Below are 17,257 nucleotides of genomic sequence, written 5' to 3'. Positions count from 1 at the left end.
CTACTTCTGTAGTGATACTGCCTCGGAAACCCAAGGAGGGGTCACTATGAGTCAGGTCCGACTCGATGGCACATAACAACAACAACAACAACAACATCACTAGGAAAGTAGATTGCCCTATCTTCCTTCCAAGGAGTGGGTGGTGGTTTTGAACCACCAGCCTTCTGGTTAGCAGTCAAGTACCTTAGGCACTGTGCTACCAGAGCTCCTCTCTAACATCTTAGTGCCTGAAAAACTAGCTGCAGCAGTTCAAAGCAGGTATTCTGGCACTCTGAACAGCTCATTAAGTTGGAGAATGCCAAACTTAGGGGAAAAGGATTAGAAAGGAGGGAGAGGCAATGTAAAGAGCCGGAAAGAATAAAAATAGGCGAACCTGCCCTGTGGAGTGCCTACTGGCTGGCGAGAGGAGGCATCAGAGGACTCCCTGGGCCAGTGGAGAAGATGCACCAGAGGACCTGCGGCCCCTCCACGGATCTACCTTCAGCACATGCTCTTATCAAAAAAACACATTAAGCCACCACAACACCTGACTGCTCGAATCCTAAAGTCTCTTCACGAGAACAGAGACCTGCATCTGCACTCCACCAATGATTCCATCATCACAAAGAAAACTTCAGAGCAACCCAGCACACCTGAATTACTAACCAAAAAAATAAAATACGCGAGCTTCACCTTTGCAAAAATATTAAACCATAAAATCAAGACAAAACAAATCAATACATAACTAACAGTTAAAAATAACTTCAAAATGTCTAGGAAACAACAGGCAACCTCAAATCAAACAAAAAACAGGGTAAGACAATAGAAATAAAATCCCAAACAAAAGTCTTGTTAAACTTGGAGGAAGAGGAAGCAGTAGAATTATGCAAGAAGGAATTTAGAAGGTATGTTTATAGAACTCTACAAGAGCTTAAGGAAAACCCAAACAGAACCAAGGAGAACACAGACAGTACCCTGGAAGAACTCAGGAAATCCATTCAAGGACAAAATAGCAAGATTAATACACAATCAGAACTCATATAAAAACAGCAGTTAGAAATCCGGAAGATTTATGAACCAGAAGATGAATACCAACATTACAGAATTATACAACTCAGTGGATACGCAAAAGAATAGGCTAGAACTGGCTGAAGAATGCATTTCCCAACTAGAAGAAAAATCCCTTGACACCAGCCTGTATGAAGAAAAATCAGAACAAAAATTTAAGATAAATGAAGAGAACCTAAGAGTTAATGTGAGATGACATGAAAAGAAACAACAAATGCCTCATTGGAATTCCAGAACAAGAAGAGGCGAAGAAAACCACATATCATGAAGGAAGAAAAGATATTTGTCCAAGAAGCTCAAAGAACCCCATATAGGATAGATCCCAAGAGAAAAACATCGAGGCATATCATAATCAAACTCTCCATAACCAAAGACAAAGAAAAAATCTTGCGAGCTGCCCAGGAAAAAAGAAATACCACTTATAATAATGAAATAGTTAAGCTGAGTTCTGATTACTCAGCAGAAACCATGGAGGCAAGAAGGCAATGGGACAGCATATATAGAACACTGAAGGAAAAGAACTTCCAACCAAGAATCCTATATGCAGCCAAACTGTCCATCAAATCTGAGGTGAAATCAGGACATTCTCAGACAAACAGAAATTGAGGGATTTTGTGAAAACCAGACGAGTCCTACAAGAAATGCTTAAGGAAGTCCTTCCAGTAGAGAACCCACAACAAGAACAACAAAATTAGGACCTATGACATCAACACTAAAACCAAACCAGAAATAGATGCTCAAAATAAGACCACAAAACACTGTACAGTAAGAAACAAGGAAGTCAATCTGCATATGACAACAGCAACTAGCCAAATAGAGGGAATGAAAGTTCTAGGTACAAAACTTCCAAATGGAAAGGAAAACAGGACAATGTCCTCATAGAACAGACTGTTCCAAAAATAGAGAGACAAGAATTGACTCCAAGATAACCACAGAGAAAATTAATAATCCCCCTAAGCAAACCCAGAAGGAAGGAAACATACAGGTTTAGTAAGCACCAAACCAACAATTAAAAGAAAAGAGAGGAAACACTTAACAACAAAATGAACTCAGCACAGAAGAGAATATGGACCAAGGAAACTCCAACAACATGACAAAAAAACACAATAGAATGACAGTAATCAATGTATACCTATCACTCATTACACTCAATGAGAATGGACTAAATGCACCAATCAAGAGAAAGGGAGTGGCAGACTGGATAAGAAAAGAAGACCCATTGATATTCTGCCTACAAGACACCCCCCTTAGACACAAAGATAAAAACAAATTAAGAGTTAAGGGGTGAGAAAAATATAGTGAGCCAATGGTAACCAAAAAGAACAGGAGAGGCAATATTAATTTCTGATAAAATAGACTTTAAGGTGAAAAACAATGTAAGAGAACAAAGATAGTAAGTATCTATGCACCCAGTGAAAGTGCTTCAAAATATGTGAAGCAAATATTAATTGAATTGAAAGGGAAAATAGACAACTCTCCAGTAATAGAAGGAGACTTTAACACACCACTTTCAAGGAGGAACAGATGAACTAGAAAAAAACTCAACAGAGATACAGAAGAACTCAACAACATGATCAACCAACTCAACCTCACTGACATATAGAGCACTCTACCCACAAAAGTACAATTCACATTCTTCTCTAGGGCACATGGATCATTCTCCAGAAGAGATCATATGTTAGGACATAAAACAAGCCTTAACAAATTCAAAAACATTGAAATACTACAAAGCATCTTCTTAGACCACAATGCTATAAAATTAACAATTAATAATAGAAAGTTCAAGGAGTTTCCTTGGTCCATATACTCTTCTTTGTTCAACTGTGGAAGGTGAACAATGCACTGCTCAAATCAACTGGGTAATAGAAGAAATAAAAAATGAAATTAAAAAAATTCCTAGAAACAAATGAGAATGAAGAAACATCTTACCAAAACATGTGGGACACAGCAGACGCAGTACTCAGAGGTCAGTTTACAGCAGTAAATGTATACATCAAAAAGGAAAGAAACAAAATCAACACTCCAACTCAACAACTCCGACAATTAGAAAAAGAACAACAAAAGAATCTTACAGTATCTAGAAGTAAAGAAATAATAAAGATCAGAGCAGAAATAAATGAAACAGAAAGCCAAAAAAAAAAAAGAGAAAATCAACAAAACAAGAAGCTGGTTCTTTGAAAAGATCAACAAAATTGACAAATCATTGGCAAACCTAACAAAAGAAAAGAAAGAGAAGATGCAAATTACTGGAATAGTAAATGAAAAGGGTTTCATCACAACAGAACCAACTGAAATAAAAAAGATACTGACAGAATGTTATGAAAAACTGTACACCAGCAGATTTGAGCACCTAGAAGAGATGGACAAGTTTCTGGAATCACAAAACCTACCTAAACTATCCCACTCAGAGACAGAATACTTGAACAGACCATAACAAAAGAAGAAATTGAACAAGTCATAAAAAAACTTCCCACAAGAAGTCCTGGCCCTGATGGCTTCACTGGAGAATTTTCAAACTTTCAGGGAAGAGTTGACACCTGTACTACTCCAGGACACAGAAAAAGATGGAATACTCCCAAACTCATTTTATGAAGCAAGCATGACACTGATACCAAAATCAGGGAAAGACACCACTAAAAAGGAAAACTACAGACCAATATCCCTCATGAACATAGATGCAAAAATCCTCAACAAAATCCTAGCCAACAGACTCCAACAACATACAAAGAAAATAATACATCCTGACCAAGTGGGATTCATACCTGGTATGTAAGGATGGTTCAACATCAGAGAAACAATTAATGTAATCCACCACATAAACAAAACAAAAGAACCATATGATCATATCAGTCAATGCAGAAAAGGCATTTGATAAAATCCAATAGCCGTTCCCATTCAGAACTGTCAGCAAAATAGAGATAGAAGGGAAGTTCCTCAATATACACACTGCCGTCGAGTCAGACCTGACTCATAGTGACCCCTCCTTGGGTTTCCGAGGTGATATCTGTATGGAAGTAGACTGTCCAACCTTCCTTCCGAGGAGTGGCTGGTGCGTTTGAATCACCAGCCTTCTGGTTAGTAGTCAAATGCCTCAGGCACTAAGCCAACAGTCAACATTATTATTAATGGAGAAAGACTCAAAGCATTCCCCTTATGAACAGGACCCCGACAGGGATGCCCTCTATCACCACTCCTATTTAACATTGTATTAGAAGTCCTAGCCAAGGCATGAAGGCAAGGAAGAGAAATAAAAGGCATCCAAATTGGTAAAGAGGAATTGAAGCTATCTCTATTTGCAGATGATATGATCCTATTCATAGAAAGCCCAGGAGACTGAGCAAAAAAAAAAAAAAAAACTACTGGAACTAATAGGTTCAGCAAAGTGGCAGGATACAAGGTCAACATACAAAAATCATTTGGATCCTCTACACCAACAAAGAGACCTCTGATAAATAAGGGAAACAATACCATTTATAATAGCTACAAAAAGATAAAATATCTAGGAATCTTACCAGAGACACAAATGACCTATACAAAGAAAACTATAAAACACTACTACAGGAGACAACAAGGGATCTACTTAAATAGAAAAGCCTGCCTTGTGTATGGATAGGTGGACTGAATATTGTGAAAATGTCAATACTACCTAAAGCAGTCTACACATTCAATGCAATCCTGATCTAGATACCAACAAAATTTTTAAGGATATGGAAAAACCAGTTACTCACTTCATATGGAAAGGAAAGAGGTCTCAGATAAGCAGAGTACTACTGTAGAAGAACAAAGTGGGAGGTCTCACACTTCTGGATCTTAAGAACTACCATACAGCCTCAGTAGTCAAAACTGCATGGTGTTGATACAATGATAGACAGACCAATGGAACAAAATTGAAAACTCAGCAATAGACCCATCTATTTATGGACAGCTGATCTTTGACAAAGGTCCAAAAACCGATTAAATGAGGAAGAGATAGCCTCTTTAACGAATGATGCTGGCAAAATTGGTTATCCACTTGTAGAAAAATGAAACAAGATCCATAACTCACCCCATACACAAAAACAAACTCAAGTTGGATCAAAGACTTAAATATAAAACCCAAAACTATAAAATTCATCAAAGACAAAATAAGGGCAAATCTAGGAGCCCTAATTTATGGCATAAATAGATTATCAAACATAACCCAGGATGCCCAGGAGGTAGAAGAGAAGCTAGATGACTGGGACCTTTTAAAAGCTGAATTCTTCTGTGCATTGAAAGACTTCATCAAAAGGGTAAAAACAGAACCTACAGATTGGGAGAAAACATTGCGTATGACATATCTGACAAAAGACTTATCTCCAAAATCTACAGAAAACTTCAACACCTCAACACGAAAAAGTCAGACAATCTAATTCAAAAATGAGCAAGAAACATGAGGAGACACTTCACTAAAGACAGTATGCTGGTGGCCAACAAACATATGAGGAATTGCTTGCGATCTTTAGTCATCAGAGAGATGCAAATCAAAACAGTGATGAGATATCATCTCACCGCAGCAATAATGGCAAAGTTCAGCAGGACAGAAAATAACAAATCCTAGCGAGGTTGGAACTCTCATACACTACTGGTGGGATTGTAAAATGGTACAACCATTGTGGCAAATGGTATGGCGTTTCCTTAAAAAAAAAAAAAAGTGAAAATAGAAATACCATTTGTCTTAGCAATTCCATTACTAGGAATATATCCTAAAAGAGGTGAGAGGCAGGACACAAACAGACATATGCACACCTGTGTTCATCGCAGCACAATTCACTATAGCAAAGAGATGAAAACAACCTAAATGCCCATCAACAGAAGAATCGATAACCAAATTATGGTACATTCACACAATGGAATACTATGCTACATTAAAGAACAATGAAGGATTCATGAACCATTTCAAACGTGGATGAGCCTGGAAGACATTATACTGAGTAAAGTAAGTCAGTCACAGGACAAATATTATATGAGCCTATTAGTGTAAAAAGACAAGGAAGGGTTTGCTTAAGGAAGGGAACTCACTTTGTAGGTTACTGGGGAGGGGAGGGAATGATGTCTGCTAGTTGGGAGCTACACATTGAGGTGGATAAGGGGAGGGATGGTATGGAAAGAGTCTGTGACCAGCTTGATAACATTGGGGAAAGGGAGGACACTGAATTGTGCACGTAAGATATAGACAACAGAGGCTAATACCAGTATATCCATAATACTGTATTACCATTAACACCAAACACCAGGCTACAGATAAACATAAACATCTGAGAAGATCAAATGGAGGCCAGTGAACAGGATTATACTCTAGACCTAAGCTAGATTAAGCTGAGGTTAATCTTGCACAGATACCAGTGATGCAAAATACCTGTAATCCTTACAGAAACAACAGAAGACATAGAGCAATCCCTCATAGGCAGCCAGATACTGTGGGAGAGAGAGCCAGCAGATCTGCCGACTCAGGACCATAGTGGTGGGCAATACCAGATTCAATTGGCACAAAAAAAATACATAAAAATCTTGTTCCACAACCTTCTCGTGAGTGGCGACTGGGGTCTTACAAGCTTTCGAGCGGCCATCTAAGATTTAGCTAATGGTCTCCTATCGTCAGAAGCAAAGAAGAGTGCAAAAAACCAAGGGCATTTGGAAGCAGTCAGCCCTAGGAACATGACGGTCCTCAAGAACAGAAGAACTAGATGGTAGCAGGCTACCAATGCCAACCACTCAGGAAAGTATCAAAACTGAAGATCCTGGATAGAGTGCTAGGAAAAATGTGGAACAAAATTCAAAAACATAATGACCAGAATTACTGGTCAGATGGAGTCTGGGACCCCTAATACTATAGCCCTGGGATACACTTCAGGCCTGGAATAAAACTCACTCCCAGGGGCTGGTTCTCAGCCCAATAGTAAACAAGATGTACACGCAGACCACTTAACCCAGGGTGGCACACCCACATACTCTATGGTGATACATCTCTCGGCACAATCAACCATAGGGCACCAGAGGGGCAGCTTTCGCCCTGAGGAAGTGTAGGACACACAGGAGGGCATAATAACTATGAGGGGCACGGGGCAAGGGGGTGTTATTGGGAAGGGAGAGTAGGAGAGTGGGTTGGGCTTGGTGGGGATGGTAATTGGGGAGTGAAACCAAATGTACATGAAGTGTTGAATGTAAAACAAACTCTGCTGTGTAAATTTGCACCTAAAGCACAATAAAAAATAAAAATAATTAAAAAGACCAAGCATACAGAGAAAAAAAAAGGAAAAATTTTTTAGCCCTTTGAGGTCCTCTTCTCCACACACACCCACCCCCTCCGCACCCAATTTGGCTAAAGAGGCATTGACTTTGCTCACTGTGTGCTGGGATGCAGAGATGATCAGACTTACCTTCCAGTGAACTAGGAGCTAATTAAGGGACAGGATGGTCCCAAATGACCCTGCTGAAAGCTGAGTATGCTGAACGCTCAGGAAGGGCCTGGGTAGACCACCGTGTGAGCACTGCAGCTGGAGTGCTGGGCACTTGGGGAGGCAGAGACAGCTGTGTGGAAGGAAGGGAAGCATTTCCAGTGGCCCTCAGAGGGTCTGATCTGTGGAGATGGACAGGAAAGGGCCTTCTTGGCCTGGGAACCAGCAGATGCAATGACAGGGAAGTGCAGTGGGTTCAGAGAACCTCAAATAATCCTGCAGAGTAGAGTGTTTAAGGAACAGAAATAGGCATTAGGGTTGGAAAGGAGGGGAAGCCAGAAAGTGGGGAGAGGTAAGTTTTGAGCAGAAGGAGTGGCAGGAAAAGAGAATAAAATAATGTTAAACTGGGTCACGTTATCCTTTGAAGACCACAGACTGTTTTGCCACTGAACAGAACTGTGGTGTGATAGTGCTTAGGGAGTTGGCCTGGCAAGAGACACGATTTGACCTGTAGTAAAATCATGGTTATTTTGAATCCATGCTTTAATATGCTGTTTAAAAATATTTCACAGTCTGACAGTGAACATCGTAAGATGTATCAACAGCACTCCCAGCAAAGCTAAGTCATCTTGGAACCTAAATTTTCTTAAAGTTCATAGTGTATGGGTTTTGTGAGGCATAAGTATGACATGCCCAATGACAGCTAACGTGGCTGTTGTAAGGTTTTTTAAATGTGCTTGTGGGGTTGAGCTTTGCTGTTGATTTCAGGCCCTGAGAGCAGGGACTTTGAGCATGGTAGCAGTTAGAGGCTGGGTCAGTGACCAGCGTAAGCTAACTGTATGCCGATGAGTGTTTCAGAGTCCAAGGGGCTGTAAAGTTAACTGGCTGGGCTGCTGACTGAAAGGGCAGTGGTTTGAGTCCATCCTGGAGCTCCTCAGAAGAAAGACGTGGTGAGCTACTTCCGATAAATCAGCCATTGGAAAGCCTGTGAAGCATGGTTCTCCCACACACATGGGATCACCATGAGTCAGAATGAACTCGATGTGTGTGTGTGTGTGTGTGTTGTGTGTGTGTGTGAGACTTCAGGGTGCAGACTCATGGTGGCCTGAGGACACTCATGGGTGGAGTGATCTGAGGGTTTTTCCAGCTTTAGCCTCCCCATTCCCCCACTCTATAGATTCTGAACCTCCTCATCTCACTCTTGAAAGAAGCTAGTGTCCTCAACTATTGATCCTGATGGTAGTGTGTCACTTCCTTCTGAGGCTGAGACAATGATGAGACTATGGCACTTTAACCTGACACCATCGGTGTTCTCTTGTCCCACCCTCAATGGTCCACACACTTGATGATTGTTTTGTGAGTCAGCCCCAGAGCAGGAAGTGGTGACCATCACTAGAACTATCACTTTCTCTTCTAAGAACTGCAGCTGCAAAACCTGAGCCAGCAGTCCCAAAGCAAAGTTTTGTTCTGCTATGGAACTGATGAGTCTTCACTTTTGTTTATTTCAACGCTTCCATCCACCCAGCCCTGTGGATGGAATCCCACCCTGACAAAGCTCTCTTCATGAACCGTTTCTCCTTCCCAAGACAGTGATAGTGGCAGAAGCACTGGAGGAGAATGGACAGGAAGGAAAAGGCTTGGTACTTGCATCTTTTTGTGAGTTGAGTAGTGTATCTACCACAGCCCCTTCTCTGCTTTCTGGTCTCCGGCTCTCTCTTTCAACCAAGAGATAAGAACCCCTATAAGTGCTCCATTATATATCTGGCACTCATTCATTCATCTGCTCATTTATTCAATAAACTGTTAATGAACCCCTTCTCAGTCCTGGCTCCAGTGATTCTGAAGATACAGAAATGACTAAGACACCCCATCTTCCTTCCCTGGAGTGGCTGATGGGTTTGAACTGCCAACCTGGTTAGCCATCAAATGTCATAGGTATCGCACCACCAGAGCTGCTTGTAAGATAGCTCTTAGGAGTCCTTGGGTGGGGCAGATGGTTAAGTGCTTAACTAGTAGCTTAAAGTTGGTGGTTCAGAGCCACCCCAAGGCACCTCAGAAGACAAACCTGGCAATCTGCTTCTGAAAAGTCAGAGTCTCAAAAACTCTATGGAGCAGTTCTGCTCTGCATTTTGAGTCAGCACTGACTTGAAGGCAGCTAACAATAGCAAGAGGAAGATAGCCCTTGACTTCAAGCAGCTCTCCACCTGAGAGTGAGGAGGAAGATGTTCGAGGTAATTACCCTACGGTGTGATTACCTACACCATCCAATCCAGTAGCCAGTAGCTATATATGGTTAAAGGCAAATGTTAATTAATTAAAAGTAGGCAACACTTAAAAATTTTGACAGCTCTATGTAGCTAGTGGCTCCTGTCTTTGACCATGCAGATCTAGAACATTGTCGTCATTGCAGGACATTCCGATGGACAGGGCCAGATGAGACTGTAAGCTTCTGAAGCACAGGATCGTATCTGGTTTTGACCCTCAGATAGGTGCTAAGCATATCAGACACTTAATTATGTGCTGAATGAATGGAGGAAGCTGCAATAGGCTTGTAAAAGAAGGATGTACAAACAGCTATGAAAAGAGGGATAAACAGGCCCTGGAAAACGTGCTAGAGCAGGTAACACCTGAGCTGCATTAGGAAGGACGGGAAGACCTTTAACAGGTGGGCACGGGGAGGAAGGTCATTCCAGGGAGGCAGATACTGCCCTTGCCTGCTGCTTCCTTGTGGGTCCTGATGGCTCTCACAACACAAGGTGTTACTATTTTCTTCACAAGGGAAGGAAGTCATAGCACTGAACGGTTTTCTCTCTCCGGGCACCTGGAAAGGTGAGATCTCACTTGGTGGTTGTGAGGCAGAAGGGCCAGATGAGATAGAGGTATGAATTAGTCATCTAGGCGCGAGAGCAACCTGATTTGAGAAAAAAGATTTTTTCATGCAGGAAAGGAAAAAGATTTGGAAGTGTAGCTGACACAGTGAGGCTTTCGGTGTGAGTGAAGCAAATAAAAATGGGATGTACTTTGATATCGGGGAAGTTGTTACAGTGTGGTGGCTGCGTGTTGCTGTGATGCTGGAAGCAATGTCACGAGTATTTCAAACACAAGAAGAGTCCCTTGGTAGACAGGTTTCAGTGGAGCTTGTAGACTAAGAAAGACATGGCAGTTACCTTGTTCACTCCCCTCCTACATGGAACATTTAGTCTCTGTTCTCCTTGAAGAGCACACTTCTGCCCCGACTCCAGGCTTCCAGCCCTCTGGCTGTGGCTGCTTCATACCAGTGTTCCACCACTTCCACTCCACAGTGATGTGTGTCTTCTGTGTGAGCCCAGCTTTGTCTTACTGAATTCCTCCTTCTGTGTTCTATCTGCCATTTCGGGGTGTTTGGAGCAGAGGGGTTGTGTTGGAATGGGATTTTATAGAGTCTTCTTAACCAGAAATGCACCTTTTTACTTGAAAGATGGGACATGGGGAGGCTTGAAAAAAATTGTTGTGAGGAGCCATTGAGTCAGCTCTGACTCACAAGGACTCTGAACAACAGAACGATACACTGCCTGGTCCTGGGCCAGCCTCACAATCCTTGCTATACCTGATCCCATCATTGCAGCCACTGTGTCATTCCATCTTGTTAAGGGCCTTCCTCTTTTTCACTGACCCTCCATTTTACCAAGCATGACATTCTTCTCCAGGAAGTGGTCCTTTCTGACAGTGTGCACCAAAGCAGATGAGACGAAGTATGGCCATTCTCGCTTCCAGGGAGCATTCTGGCTGCACTTCCAGGGCAGATTTGTTTGTTCTTCTGGCAGTCCATGCATGGCACTTTCAGTATTCATCAACACAACTCAAAGGCATCAAGTCTTCTTCAGTCTTCCTTATTCACTGTCCAGCTTTCACATGCATATGAGGTGATTAAAAACACCATGGCTTGGGTTAGGCACACCTTAGTCTTCAAAGAGACATCTTTTGTCTTCAGCACTTTAAAGAGCTCCTTGGCAGCAGATTTGACCAGTGCGATACGTTGTTTGATGTCTTGACTGCTGCTTCCGTTGGCATTGATTATGGAACTAAGTAATCTGAAGTCTTTGACAACTTCAGTCTTTTTTCCATTTATTGTCATGCTGTTTCTTGGCCGGTTGTGAGGATTTTCGTTTTCCTTATGTCCATACTGCAGACTGTAGTCTTTAACCTTCTTGAGTAAGTGCTTCAAGTCATCTTCAGTTTCAGCAAGCAAGGCTGGGTCACCTGCATATCTCAGGTTGTTAATGAGTCTTCCTCCAATCCTGATGCCATGTTCTTCTTCATATAGTCCAGCTTCTCGGATTATTTGCTCAGCATACAAGTTGAATAAGTATGGTGAAAGGATACAATCCTGACACACTCCCTTCCTGATTTTAAACTGTGCAGTATCCCCTTGTTCTGTTTGAACAACAGCCTCCTGGTCTATGTACAGTTTCCTCATGAGCACAATTAAGTGTTCTAGAATTCCCATTCTTCTCAGTGTTATACATAATTTGTTAGGATCCATACAATCAAATGCTTTTTCACAGTCAGTAAAATAAAAATCAGCATCTTTCTGGTATTTTTGCTTTCAGCCAAGATCCATCTGATATGAGCAATGATATCGCTCATTTCATGTACTCTTCTGAATCCAGCTTACATTTCTGGAAGTTCTCTGTCAATGTACTGCTGCAACTGTTTTTGAATTTTCTTCAGCAAAATTTTACTTGTATGTGATATTAATGATATTTTTCGATAATTTCCACATTCTGTGGGATCACCTTTCTTTGGAATGGGCAAAAATATGGATCTCTTCCAGTCACTTGGCCAGGTAGCTGTCTTCCAAGTTTCTTGACATAGATGAATAAGTGCCTCTAGTACAGCATCCCTTTGTTGAAACATCTCAGTGGGTATTCTGTCAATTCCTGGAGCTTGTTTTTTGCCAATTCCTTCAGTGCAGCTTCGACTTCTTCCTTCAGTACTATTGGTTCTTAATCATATGCCACCTCCTGAAATAGATGAACGTCAATCAATTCTTTTTGGTACAGTGACTTTGTGTATTCCTTCCATCTTCTTTCGATGCTGCCTGCGTCATTCAATATTTTGCTCATAGAGTCTTTCACTATTGCAACTCGAGGCTTGAATTTTTTCCTCAGTTCTTTCAGCTTGAGAAATGCTGAGCGTGTTCTTACCTTTTGGTTTTCCAACTCCAAGTCTTTGCACATTTCATTATAATAATTGACTCTGTCTTCTTGAGCTGCTCTTTGAAATCTTCTGTTCAGCTCTTTTATCCTGTTATTTCTTCCATTTGCTTTACATACTCTCTGTCTGAGGACAAGTTTTAGAGTGTCTTCTGACATCCATTTTGGTCTTTTCTTCCTTTCCTGTCTTTTAATGACCTTTTAATTTCTTCATGGATGATATTCTCTTTTTTTCAGGGACTATATATATATTTTATTTGTGATTTTGGGTGAAGATTTACAGAGCAAATTCACTTTCCATACAGCAGTTCACATATACTTTGTGTTATGTCGTTGACCACGGTTTACCACAATGCAACAGCTGCCCTCCCACTTCCTCATGGATGATATTCTTGATGTCATCCCATAATTTGTCTAGTTTTCAGTCATTGGTGTTCAGTACATCAAAACTTTTCTTCAGATGATCTCTAAATTCAGGTGGGATATAATCAAGGTCATAGTTTGGCTCTCCTAGATTTGTTTTAATTGTCTTCAGCTTCAGTTTGAACTTGCATATAGGCAATTGATGGTCTCTTCCACAGTCAGCTCTTGGCCTTGTTTTGGCTGAAGATTTTGAGCTTTTCCATTGCCTCTTTCTGTAGATGTAGTTGATCTGTTTCCTGTGATCTGGTGAGATCCACGTGTTTAGTCCATGTTTATGTTGTTGAAAAAGGGTATTTTCAGTGAACAAGGAGTTCATCTTGCAAAATTCTATCATATGATCTTTAGTATCATTTCTGTCACCAAGGCCATATTTTTCCAACTACTGGTGATTCTTCTTTGTTTCCAACTTTCACATTCCAATCACCAGTAGTAATCAATGCCTCTTGATTGCATATTTGGTCAATTTCAGACTGCAGAAGTTGGTAAAAATCTTTAATTTCCTCATTTTTGGGTTTGATGGTTGGTGCCTAAATTTGAATAATAGTAGCATTAACTGGTCTCCCTTGTAGGTGTATGGATATTATCCTATCACTGGCAGCATTGTTCTTCAGGATAGATCTTGAAACATTTTTTGTGATGATGAATGTCATGTCATTCTCTTTAATTTGTCATTCCCAGGATAGTAGTTCATATGGTTGTCTGATAAAAGATGGCCAAAACCAGTCCATTTGAGCTCACTAATGCCTAGGATAGTGATATTTATACATTCCATTTCATTTTGACAATCTCTTATTTTCCTAGATTCATACTTTGTACATTCTGTGTTCTGATTATTAATGAACATTTGCAGCTGTTTTTTTTTCCCATTTTGAGTCATGTCACATCAGCAAATGGTTATCTTGAAAGCTTTACTCCATCCGTGTTATTAAGGTTGACTCTCCTTTGAGGAGGCAACTCTTACCAGTCATATTTTGAGTGCCTTCCAATCTGAGGGACTTATCTTTTAGCAGTATTACAGACAATGTTTCAAGGCTATTCATAAGTTTTCCAGTAATATATATCAGACAGTGTTTCATTGCGATTCATAAAGTTTTAACTGTCCAGTTCTTTGAGATGTGGGTGGCCCCTTCCATCTTATGAGTCTTAGTCTGAAAGCTCCACTGAAACCTGCCTACCATGGGTGACCGTGCTGATATTTGAAATACTGGCGGCTTAGTCTACTGCCTCATAGCAGCACATAAGACATTACAGTATGACAAACTGAAAGATGAGTGGTGGCTTGAAAGGAATAGGAGAAAGGAAACCAGTGTGATGGTGTGTGTCCTGCATGCCAGGGACATGACATTCCCTCTATTTTGTAACAATCCTGAGAGACAGGAATGATTTCTTCCATTTTGTGTGCAGTACAGTGGAGGAGAAGAATGATCAGGTTTCCTGCCTTAGATACAGCAGTGCCCCATCCCCGAGTCCTCCAATTTGAGGGCTCAGGAAGGCAGTTGGGTCTCCTGTGTGCCTGGAGTGCCCCTTCTCTTGACCTGGGTCCTGCCCTGGCCTGAGAGAAGAGGGTGTGGGTCAGGAGCAGAAGGAGAAGGGTAGTTATGGGACTCACTGTATAATTCCTCTTCTTTGGAGGACTTGGCATCCTTCATCTGATATTGTGAAGTGCCTAGGATGTACCAGGCACTTTGCTAAACCCATTTTGCATCTTTAATTGAATTAGCTGAAAAACAATTCTTGAAGGTAGATATTATTAACCCTGTCTTATAAACCAGGAGCTTGGTGCTCAAGAGCTCACGTGGCTTCCTCGCTCTTCCCAGTTAGCAGACACAGTGCTGAGACTCCCTGTTGCGTGGCTACAAAGCCCTGAACTTGTGGCCCATTCTGTTTTCCATGACACCTTACCTGGCAGCCAGCCGTAGTCTGCTTAGGGGTGTGATGATCCCAGAAGGGGAGAGGCCGGAGGGCAGAGTCTGAGGGAATCCAGAGCTGACTGCTCTGCATCTAAAGGAAGGTCTGTTTTTAGCCACTTACATCCAGAAATGTCATGTAACTCAGCTATGCCATGGCATCAGTCAGACAGTTACGGAGGCTCTTCTCCACATCCAGGCCCAGAAATGAATCCTCTTTCCAAATCACCATTGGAGATGTGAACCCAGGGTCCTAACACAGAATCAACAGTTTTTTTCCCTTCTTTTTATCTTGGCTGGGAAGTATTTTCAGAATACACACTTGAGGTTCACCCCAGACCTGTTGAGGACGTAGGGTTCGGTGGGCATGGACTTGGACTTGCTGACTTTGAGGATATCCCAGGTACTTCTGAAAACTCTCCTTGGGAAGCAGGAGTTTGGGAGCTATCATAAATCTGGATTATTAGTATTATTGTTAGACATTTTCAAGTCTTTTCAGCCAGGGCATTTACTGAAAGCTAATAGATTAAAAAAAAAAAAAAAAGTCAAACTGTTGTAATTGGTTTGAAGGAAGGTAGAGGAGAGACATTAGGCTGCCCCTCATGTGAGGGCAGCTGCTATGGTAGCTCTGGAGCCCCAGAGCTGTGGTTCTTACGTTACATAGAATCATGCACATTTGCTGTTTTCGGAGAGTGCTCAGGACGTGATACAGCTTGAACAGAGGTTAGAAGCTCTTATTGCTCCTGACAAAGACTTGCCATCAGTCTGAGGTGTCCACCAATGTAACGGCTGCCCTCTGCAGCAGTCGGTGGGTTCCCTACTGCTCAGGAGTCCAAACAGGAGCTGGGGGCTCACAGGCAGAGTTGGGGGAGAGGTGCATCAGGGATTGCACGAGGCCTTGGGAGAGGCCCTACTGCCTCTTCCACATTTGGTGGTGTAGCTCCAAGCTCCAGCTCCTCAGAACATGGTGAATCTCAGCCATATTTGGCTCCTGTCTGCCGCCCCCTTCACCCCCCGAGTGCCTCTTTGAACTGAAAATCTAAACACTCTCTGATTATGCCATTGTGGGTTCTCACAAGTCTCTTTCTCACTTTGTTTATCTGGTTCTGGAAGGCTCTGTTCTGACCAACGGGGGACTCAACCTGCACAGCCCTGTGAAGAGGAAGCTGGAAGCAGAGAAGGACTACGTCTTCGACAAGAGGCTCAGGTACAGCGTCCGCCAGAATGAGAGCAACTGCCGGTTTCGAGACATTGTTGTGCGGAAGGAAGAGGGGTTCACACACATCCTGCTGTCCAGCCAGACCTCGGATAACAATGCCCTGACGCCAGAGGTGAGGGGACAGAGGGAGGGTAGGGCAGGCACGCGTGGGCTGACGGGCTGCACTTCCTCCTTCCTCGGAGCAGGGTGTCTGCTTTCTCTCTGTTCTTCAGGGAGCTGAAGAAAATAACTGACACGTATCAGAACCTGATGACAAGACAGGCCATTTGCTCATCACTTCAAGTACATTATCCCATTTGATCTTTAGGACAAGGTAACAGTACTGTCCCATTTTACAGTGAAGACACTGCACACAGACACTACACTGCATACTGTACAGGGTTGGCCACAGAAGTTTGTTTTAGGAGGCAGGGCCAAGGAATGACCACTCACCAGACTGGCATGGGTAGGATGGTATACCATTGCCTGGTATACCCAGTATACTTAGGGAGGCCAGGAAGCAAACAGAAACAAAAAAATACCCCACCAGTTACTGTCAAGTCAGTTCAGACTCATAGTGACCCATATGGGTCTGAGTAGAATAGGCTCCATAGGATTTCCAGTGACTGATGTTTTAGAAGTGGATCTCCAGGCTTTCTTCTGAGCTGCCACTGGGTGGACTGAAACCACCAACCTGTGGTGTAGGGGGTTGCTTAACCCTGCGTGCCACCCAGGACTCTGGCTCAGCCTTTCCCTCAGGAGTGGGTGGCTTGTTGCCCTTCCTCTAGGCATTGTCTTTTGGAGATGCTTTCTCCTGCACCTTCGGGGCACCATCTCAGGGTCTTCTGCTGTATATGGATCTCTGTGGAAGGTTCCAAGAAGTCCAGGGCCTCCAGCTTATCCTGCATGCTGCTCTTCACATGTTTATACACCTGCAAAACTTGTTACTTATTTATTTATTTAGTTTTGTTGTGATTTGGGTGAAAATTTACAGAGCAAATACACTTACCATACAGCAGTTCACATACACTTCGTCTCATGACATTGACCACAATTTACCACAATGCAACA

General features: G+C 42.2%; 1 protein-coding gene across 1 annotated transcript in view; it reads left to right on the top strand.

Moving 5' to 3' along the window:
• The window catches only part of CDYL2 (chromodomain Y like 2), a 96,297-nt gene that overhangs the window by 44,791 nt on the left and 34,249 nt on the right, over positions 1–17,257 (top strand). The window contains exon 3 of the mRNA XM_007939113.2: positions 16,102–16,319. Coding sequence (XP_007937304.2) covers positions 16,102–16,319 — 218 coding nt within the window. The remainder of the gene's footprint in view (positions 1–16,101; positions 16,320–17,257) is intronic.

Source organism: Orycteropus afer, unplaced genomic scaffold (genome assembly GCF_000298275.1).
Source record: "Orycteropus afer afer isolate SDZICR_OR568_19922 unplaced genomic scaffold, OryAfe1.0 scaffold00057, whole genome shotgun sequence".
Taxonomy (NCBI): Eukaryota; Metazoa; Chordata; class Mammalia; order Tubulidentata; family Orycteropodidae; genus Orycteropus; species Orycteropus afer.
Note: the sequence above shows the minus strand (reverse complement) of the source record. Positions and strands in the feature narration are given on the sequence as shown.